At 48.5% G+C, this 9,310-nt stretch overlaps 1 protein-coding gene across 1 annotated transcript in view; it reads left to right on the forward strand.

The window, feature by feature from the left end:
- CHRNA2 (cholinergic receptor nicotinic alpha 2 subunit) overlaps positions 1 to 9,310 on the forward strand; it is a 68,897-nt gene that overhangs the window by 47,836 nt on the left and 11,751 nt on the right. The window contains exon 4 of the mRNA XM_018570301.1: positions 3,106 to 3,215. Within this exon, the coding sequence (XP_018425803.1) occupies positions 3,106 to 3,215 (110 nt within the window). The remainder of the gene's footprint in view (positions 1 to 3,105; positions 3,216 to 9,310) is intronic.

Consider the following 9,310-nt stretch of genomic DNA (forward strand, 5'->3'; position numbering starts at 1 on the left):
CTGATTATATTTTATATATATATATTATTTTTTTATTTAATAAAAGTGACATTAAAGGCAAAAAAATGTTTCCCTCCCCCCAATGTAAATGTCAGCACTTACCTTAAATGATGTCTCTTAAAGGAGAACTATGAGGTGAGTGCTTTTCACTCACCTCAAAGTTCTAGCTAGTAGATCGGGAAGTGAGCGAACACATACCGGCGTTCGCTCACTTCTCGATCCTGTCACGGCTTTCTGCTGTGACAGGGGAGGGGCTGGATTCCCCCCTCCCCGCTCCGATCCGCCTCTAGATAGGCAGGGCCAGCTGTCACTCACGCAGCTGGGCAGATCTCGACATCGATGTCGGGATCCGCTACGGCGTCTCAGTATACAGCTACAGCTCGCGGTATACTGAGCTTAGGGTGACGGGAGGACGCTAGTTTGTGTCCTCCCGTTACCCTAAGGAGAGCTATGGGGAAGAGCCCTGACCCCATAGTTCTCCTTTAACAAATAATGGGATGAAGTTGCATTTTCTACCAATGGCGGAAGGAAAGGATTCTGCGGAGTCGGGTCCCCCTGCAGCTCATAAGATATAAGGAGTGCGCGTCCCCTGACGTGAGATACATTGATCGCTTCCCTATTTTGCAGTCTGAAGTTCTCCTTCCCTCTCCAGGTCAGATTGTTTGTCGGGTAATAAGAGTGAAGTCAGAATGAGAGCAGAAATTGGGTTCCATTTTGAAGTGTTTTTTCTTTTTGTTAGCCGGCGAATTCAATTTACTGCAGACGGTTCCCGTGTTTGTCTGAGTCACGCGTGGAGGGGGATTCTTCGCACGTCTGTGGGCGGGAGAGAACTCCGATGTTTGTTACGACAACTTTTAATTAGTGTCTCCAGAAATGATATTTAGGATTCCGGCTCCTGCCATCGTTCCCTAGCTCTCAGCACGAGGATGAATTTGATACATATGAACTTGTTATAATCAGTCAGTTTATGGCGAGAGGGATGAAAGGGGCTGAGCGGGGGGCCCCGGTGTTTGGTAGTTAAACATTTTATGACATCTGCGGGAAGCAGTCGGGATAAATGTTTCCTCTTTGGTGATTAAGCATGGCCTGTCACTGCTTCTGCCTCATGCTGTTGAGCAGGACCCAGAAGTCTGTGCTGGAAGAGTTACCAGACTGTGTTATAAATGGTCAGCAACCCAGCCGGAGGAGCTAAATGTTCAGAACTATCCTGCCACATGGTTCTGTTCTTCTGGGCTCAGGCCCCACGGGGATGGCATGGTGATGTCTCTCTCCCCTGGGATTAGGCTCTAGGAGGATGGCATGGTGCTGTCTATCTACCCTAACGTTAGGCTCTAGGGGGATGGCATGCTGCTATCTCTGTCCCCTGGTCTCAGGTCCTAGGGGATGGCATGGTGCTGTCTCTCTTCCATGGAGTTAGGCAATAGAAGGATGGCATGGTGCTTTTTATCTTCCCTGGCCTCAAGCCCTAGAGGAAATTGCTTGGTGCTGTCTCTCTCCCCATAGTGGGATGGAATGGTACTTTCTCTCTCCCCTGAGGTTAGACTCTAGGGGGATGGCATAGTGCTGTCTCTCTTCCCCGGGCTCAGGCCCTATGAGGATGGCATGGTACTGTCTTTCTCCCCTGGGGTTGGACTCTGGGGGGATTGCATAGTCCTGTCTCTCTCCCCTGGGCTCAGGCCGTAGGGCGATGGCATGTCGATGTCTCTGTTCCCCGGGCTCAGGCCCTAGGGTGAAGACATGGTACTGTTTCTCTCTCCTGGCCCCAGGCCTTAGGGGAATGACATGGTGCTGTGTCTCTCCTGTGGGCTTAGGACCTAGGGTAGAGGCATGGTGTTGTCCCTCTTCTCTAGGGTTAGGCTCTAGGCGGATGTCATGGTGCTGTCTCTCTCCCCTGGGCTCAGACCTTAGGGGGATGGTGTGGTGCTGTTTTTCTCTTGTGGGCTTAGGCTCTAAGGGAATAACATGGTGCTTCCTCTCTCCCCTGGGCTCAGACCTTAGGGGGATGGTGTGGTGCTGTTTTTCTCTTGTGGGCTTAGGCTCTGAGGGGATAACATGGTGCTTCCTCTCTCCTCTGGGCTTAGGCCCTAGGGGGGTGGCATTTTGCTGTCTCTTTCCCTTGGGCTAGGGGTTGGATGCTGGCTGCTGAAAGTAAAGTGATCAGCCTTGAGAAAGAAACCGCAGGTGTCCAACATAAGAGATGTGGTGAGTGAGAAGTTTACAGAGGAAACGTCTCAGCTCTTCTCCCTCATATGTCTATGATCAAGATACCATTAGAACCTTGATCTCTGAGCAGTAGCAGGATAAGGTGTTTAAGAAAAAACCAAAGCATCCCCTAATGAGATGTGCACTACATTAGCATCATAGATATCCGTTCTGCCCTCTTGAACCCTTCTCCTGCACCCAAAGCAGCCTCTTCTGGCTGCCCCTCGGCCCCCTCAGCACTGTGACCAACGACAGCTCCAGGTCACTAACAATGATCATGTGATCACAGTGACAGCCAGCCACAGTATCAATGCGATTGCGAACCCATGTAATGCTTCCGGTAAGGCCTCTAAAAGGTTAAAGTAAAACTAAAGCCAACACTTTTGTTTTAGTTTTGGATCGGGTAAAGGGTTAACTTTGTCACCTGTGTCTCATTGGGGAGATTTTCCTTCGCTTCTTGTCAGATAGCCGCAACTGGAAGTAAGAGAAAATTCCTCAAAGGGAGGGAAATGCCTGGTGGTCACCAGAACTAGTGTCTCCTTAAAAGATTTCCCATCTCTTCCTGTTGTGGTGACAAACCAAAGTTTAGAATTTTCATTCACTTTCAGTGATAGCAGAGTAAGTAGAGCGGGTGAATCTCTCTAACAGGGACACAGACCACAATAAAAACTTGACATGGGTTCTAATCCCTCTCCATACATCCAAAACTAGAAAAAATAAGTTCTGGTTTCAGGTTCAATTTAATACAGAGAATTTCCCGGTTTAAAGGTAAGTGTTCCATTAGTTCAGTGACTATAATGAGGCCTTTCCAGTCACTTGGAATTCTTACTAACAAACTAATGTGAAAAAAATGGTGAAAGCGGGTTCCACAAGCCATTGATTGTCCTTCTACTGTTTTTTTAGGAATGGAATGACTACAAGCTCCAGTGGAACCCCGCCGATTATGATAACGTCACGTCCATCCGCGTTCCTTCAGAGATGATATGGATTCCGGACATTGTCCTTTACAACAAGTAAGAGCCAGAGGGGTCCTAGATGTGGATGGAATTGTTCACTCTCATCAATGAAGAAGAGCCATAGGAGATCAGTATGAGGTCCATTGAAGTTACAGGATCAGTATGAGGTCTATTGATTGACTTGAGGGATGGAATACAGATTCGATTCGTACTTACCTCTTTATCACCAGTCCAGAGATAGTTATCTGCAGGGATTGCTCCCTGGTCCTGCACTCTGATTAGGCAATAGTAGCTTCAGGTTGTCTGCATTGCTTCATCACAGGTGTAAGTGGCCGTCAATTCAAGTCATGGGCTACCTTATAAAATTCCTTCACCAGACACCCCAAAATTAGGATCAGCAACCATACAGTGCTGACCACTACTACACATAGCACTATGTGCAAGCTGAAGAGCGAGTATAGCAGAGGCTGCTTGCTTTGAAGCTCTGCTGTACATACAGACATAGGAGAGAGGCAGCAGAAAAAGTCCATCAGGTCCATCAAATCTGTCATTGGGTTTTTTTGGGGGGGGTTGGGGGTGTTCATTTTTGGCTTTTTTTTAAACTTTTTGTCTGAGTATAGACCTGCTTTATGTTCATCCCCAACGTGTTTAAACTCACTTACTGTTGGATGGCTCACAACTTTTGCCAGAAGTCTGTTACAAGCATCGACTAGTCTTTAGGCAATATAATACATTCTTCCTCCTGCTGGGCACCCGTCTAGTGATAACTAAAGATCTATATAGAGGAATCAGGACCTCCTTCCTCCTGCTGGGGGTCCCTCTAGTGATATATAAAGATCTATATAGAGGAATCAGGACCTCCTTCCTCCTGCTGGGGGTCCCTCTAGTGATAGAGATCTATATAGAGGAATCAGGACCTCCTGCTGGGGGTCCCTCTAGTGATATATAAAGATCTATATAGAGGAATCAGGACCTCCTTCCTCCTGCTGGGGATCCCTCTAGTGATATATAAAGATCTATGTAGAGTGATTAGGACCTCCTTCCTCCTGCTGGGGGTCCCTCTAGTGATATATAAAGATCTATGTAGAGTGATTAGGACCTCCTTCCTCCTGCTGGGGATCCCTCTAGTGATAACTAAAGATCTATGTAGAGGAATCAGGACCTCCCTCCTGCTGGGGATCCCTCTAGTGATAATAAAGATCTATATAGAGGAATCAGGACCTCCTTCCTCCTGCTGGGGATCCCTCTAGTGATAATAAAGATCTATATAGAGGAATCAGGACCTCCTTCCTCCTGCTGGGGACCCCTCTAGTGATAACTAAAGATCTATATAGAGGAATCAGGACCTCCTTCCTCCTGCTGGGGATCCCTCTAGTGATAACTAAAGATCTATATAGAGGAATCAGGACCTCCTTCCTCCTGCTGGGGATCCCTCTAGTGATAACTAAAGATCTATATAGAGGAATCAGGACCTCCTTCCTCCTGCTGGGGGTCCCTCTAGTGATATATAAAGATCTATATAGAGGAATCAGGACCTCCTTCCTCCTGCTGGGGGTCCCTCTAGTGATAGAGATCTATATAGAGGAATCAGGACCTCCTTCCTCCTGCTGGGGGTCCCTCTAGTGATAGATAAAGATCTATATAGAGGAATCAGGACCTCCTTCCTCCTGCTGGGGGTCCCTCTAGTGATATATAAAGATCTATATAGAGGAATCAGGACCTCCTTCCTCCTGCTGGGGGTCCCTCTAGTGATAGAGATCTATATAGAGGAATAAGGACCTCCTTCCTCCTGCTGGGGGTCCCTCTAGTGATATATAAAGATCTATATAGAGGAATCAGGACCTCCTTCCTCCTGCTGGGGGTCCCTCTAGTGATAGAGATCTATATAGAGGAATCAGGACCTCCTTCCTCCTGCTGGGGGTCCCTCTAGTGATATATAAAGATCTATGTAGAGTGATTAGGACCTCCTTCCTCCTGCTGGGGATCCCTCTAGTGATAACTAAAGATCTATATAGAGGGATCAGAACCTCCTTCCTCCTGCTGGTGACCCGTCTGTAGGCGGGGTTCACTCTCGGGGTGTTGCGTGCGTGTTCCCTTTGGGTTGGCTGTGTAACCCCGTGTCTGCAACACGACACCAGGCACCCCACAGTCAGGGGCCACGGCCTTGGCCTCGTGCAAACACTCCACACGTGTAGTACTGCGCACACCGGGCCTCATGGCTTCCACCGCCTCTGCGGGACTCAGCGCTTCCTCCCCCTTAGGGAGAAAGGCCACCATGAACGGCACCCTGTGTCGGGCATAGCCCCATTGCACACCTACCCTCTTCCGGATGGTTACAGCCACGATACCGTCCAACATCACACTCCTGTAGAACCTTCTCAGAGGTTGGAGGGAGAAGAACCAGTCCACACAGATAGTCTTTTTGTTGGTTTTACTTGAAGGTATTAACAGGACAAAGTATACGTTCAGCCACCCCCGGGTGGTATGACGGCACAATTCTTGATAGTTGCATAGTGTTACAATTTAGAGAAAGAGAGGTACATCAGCCCAGGTGCAGCCCAGAGTCCACGACTTAATTCTGCCAGAGGCCCACTGGCAAATATCGTCAGTCTTACAGCTTCTCACTACGTTCCGGAATCCCATCCTTGTCAGTCCTAGCTCGATGGGTTTCCCCTCTGGGGAAACTAGGGAATCTTTGCAGCTCTACATAGTCCTAGGTCTGGTCCTGTCCTTCCCATGGACCAGCCTATGTTCAGAATCAGTCTCTCTCCAGAGACTCTGCAAACAGTCTTAGACTTCTGCTCTCCTGTACGCTTCTCCTGAACTCAACTCTCTTCCCCTCTCGGGCGCCCCCTATAAATCAACTCTCCTGGGACACACAGTCTCCCCAGGCCAGAGCTGCATCTATCTCCAGGGCCCCATGGGGGCATCTAGTGGCCGTTGGCCATACTGCACCTACCTACATATTCCTTTCTCCTGCTGGGGATCCCTCTAATGATAATAAAGATCAATATAGAGGAATCAGGACCTCCTTCCTCCTGCTGGAGATCCCTTTAGTGATAATAAAGATCTATATAGAGGAATCAGGACCTCTGTCCTCCTGCTGGAGATGCCTCTAGTGATAATAAAGATCTATATAGAGGAATCAGGACCTCTGTCCTCCTGCTGGAGATGCCTCTAGTGATAATAAAGATCTATATAGAGGAATCAGGACCTCTGTCCTCCTGCTGGAGATGCCTCTAGTGATAATAAAGATCTATATAGAGGAATCAGGACCTCTGTCCTCCTGCTGGAGATGCCTCTAGTGATAATAAAGATCTATATAGAGGAATCAGGACCTCTGTCCTCCTGCTGGAGATGCCTCTAGTGATAATAAAGATCTATATAGAGGAATCAGGACCTCCTTCCTCCTGCTGGGGATCCCTCTAGTGATATTAAAGATCTATATAGGGGAATCAGGACCTCCTTCCTCCTTCTGGAGATCCCTCTAGTGATAACTAAAGTTCTATATAGAAGAATTAGGACCAGAAAAACTAAAGAAAGAGAAGAAAAGACTATGATATACGCAGGCACGGATTTCCCACAAGGCCACTGAGGCCCGCCCTCGGGGCTAGGTTTGCCACCTTTTCTTCCAGCTAAACCCGAACACTGTAGCGCACGCGGAATTTTTTTGGGGACAATGAGCTGCGGCTTATTCATATGTAAATAGCATCACCCATTCATATGTAGATATCACAGTCAGGACTATTTTCAGTGCGAGGCCAGTAGCCCCTATCTTAATCTTGGTTGCCCCTGCCTGACATCTTGTGTCCAAGGTTCTGCTGCCATGAACAATGGACACAGCATTCAAAACCCAGACTGTCCAGGGGAATCCTGGACAGGTGGCAACCCTACTCTGGGCGCAGAGGGCGGCAGCGGTGTCCTTGTGGGGAAGTTGCGGGCGCCTGAGGAAGCCGATTGTATGCCCTGGATATACGTCCCTTTCTGATCCCTCGCATACAAGAAAGGGAATCTGATCAATATAAAAGAAAAAGTACCAAAACAATCAGATCTCAAAAGACTTGCAAGAAAGTAACGAAGGCGCGCAATACAAATCTGTCGAGTTGACAAAAAACAACAGCAAATACTGTACTGAAATATAACCTGATACAGATCTCAGACTGTGCAGGAACTTTATTTTGGGTACGGGGCAGAATGAATGGCTTTCATCTCTCTAATGTCAAATTAATTTAGCGGTTTAATGAGCTCCATTGAGAGGGAGCAGCCGTGACGCCTGTCAGTATGGCTCGGCTCCGCTGTTTTGCATAACAAAGCAATTATCCCACAACCCTGGCATGAGACACACTTAGGCAGCCTAATAATTCTTTGTGGCATATTTATTGTGTCAGGAGTGAGCAGACTGCCAAACTTTACAGAGTCTGCCGCGGTAGATACTGCAGAGTCACCTTCCTGGCACCATTTACCTGGATTTAGTACAGTGAGTGAGCGTTGTCACCCTAGGACAGGAAGTGTGTTAATATCAGGATCAGAGGAGCATGCTTGAAACACCCAACAAGTGAACCAAAAAAGTGCACAGCAAGGATGCTGTCTAATGGGTCCATCTCCCGAAGAGACAGGGCCCATCCCTGAACCCCCGGGGCGCAAGGTTCCTGACAGGGTCAAGGCACTCGTGTCCACCTGGTCGAAACCAGGCGGACCCATTCCTCATGGTCAACCAAAGCCAACCACTGAGTACTCGGTTGGCAGCTCCCCTGATATGAGACCCCCGATGACAGGGGAGGAAGGAACCTGAGGGCCACACATCCTCCCCCTAGACTTCAGGGTAGGCCAGAAGACCCACACCCTCATTCCTGTGGAGTGAAAAAACATTAAAAAAAAAGTGTAAAGGTGCACAAACAGTGAGAAAAATCAATTAGAGTGCCAAAGTGTTTACAATGGCTAGGCCTTGTGGCCCGGTAATTAAAAATTACCCCTGGTCTCAACCAAAAGGCCTAGCCGAAGAGGTGTTGTGCGGCAAAAAGCAAAAGGTGTCGTGCCAAAGTGCCGTTCACTTGTGGGGTCCCACACCCACCCACACCTAAAGACTGTTTTTTGGGGGGGGTTTTAAACCCGTGGAACGTGCATCGAAAACAAACTTCCCCCTGTGAACAAAAAAAGTGAACCGTGAAATCACAGCACACAAAAACGTGCACAAGGGTGCAAGGTCCTTCCGAAGAAGGGACCTATTTCCCGACCCCCCGGGGCGCAAGGCTCCTGACGGGTTGAGTCTGTTGGTCCACCAACCCGAAGGCCGGTGGACCCCGATCCTTTGGGGACCTGCCGAAACAGGTCCCTCACAGTACTAGGAGGGGGGCTCTCCCGAAGAGAGACCCCCAGGTTGGGGGGAGACAGAGAACTCTATATAAAGGCACAGAATCTTCCCCCAACAGCGGGAAAAGGCCCCGAAGGAACCTGCACCCTCTGCAATCTGTGGGCCAAAAATGTAAAATAAAAAAGTGCCAAATCGTGCATATAGTGCTTAAATAAAGCTAAAGTGCCAGTGCACCACGCTGACAGGCCTTAAGGGCCGGAGTGCAAAAATATTGCCCCAGACTATCCATAAGGCCGGTCACGGAGGCGAAGTGCAGAAAAATGCAATGTGGTGTTGTCTCCTAGTGCACACCTAAAGACTGGTGAGCTGCTATATATTAAGTTTCTTTTGTTGGGTTTCGGTTGAAAGCTGTCTGGCCAGTCCTGTGATTTCAAGTATGAGGTACATGGGCATTACCTACGGAGATCTTCATTCAAATGAAGCCTGCCTAAGAAATGTCCATTCCTTCAGACTGCCATCCCGCTGTCAAGGCATTTTCATATTTGCATAACTCCTCCCAAGAGCCAGCCCACTGTTTGCATCAGCACCGGGCACTTTTGTCCACCTATAATTAAAATGTGACTTTTGTGTGCACTGGCCCTTTAAATGACAACTCCGTAGCCATCATCTAAAGGACTTCCTGGAACACAATACTGTAATTTTCACTTTTCCCCCTCCTTTCATTCCATCCAGCGGCACCCAGAATCCGATCCCCAATCTCCAGCCTCAGGCAAGCACAGTAGGCATTAATAGCCGGTATTGTAATATTCTCTCACCGGAGGTGGCGATGGAGAAGGCGGGG

This window comes from Nanorana parkeri, unplaced genomic scaffold (assembly GCF_000935625.1).
Source record: "Nanorana parkeri isolate BGI_ZX_2015 unplaced genomic scaffold, ASM93562v1 scaffold1500, whole genome shotgun sequence".
Lineage (NCBI taxonomy): Eukaryota > Metazoa > Chordata > Amphibia > Anura > Dicroglossidae > Nanorana > Nanorana parkeri.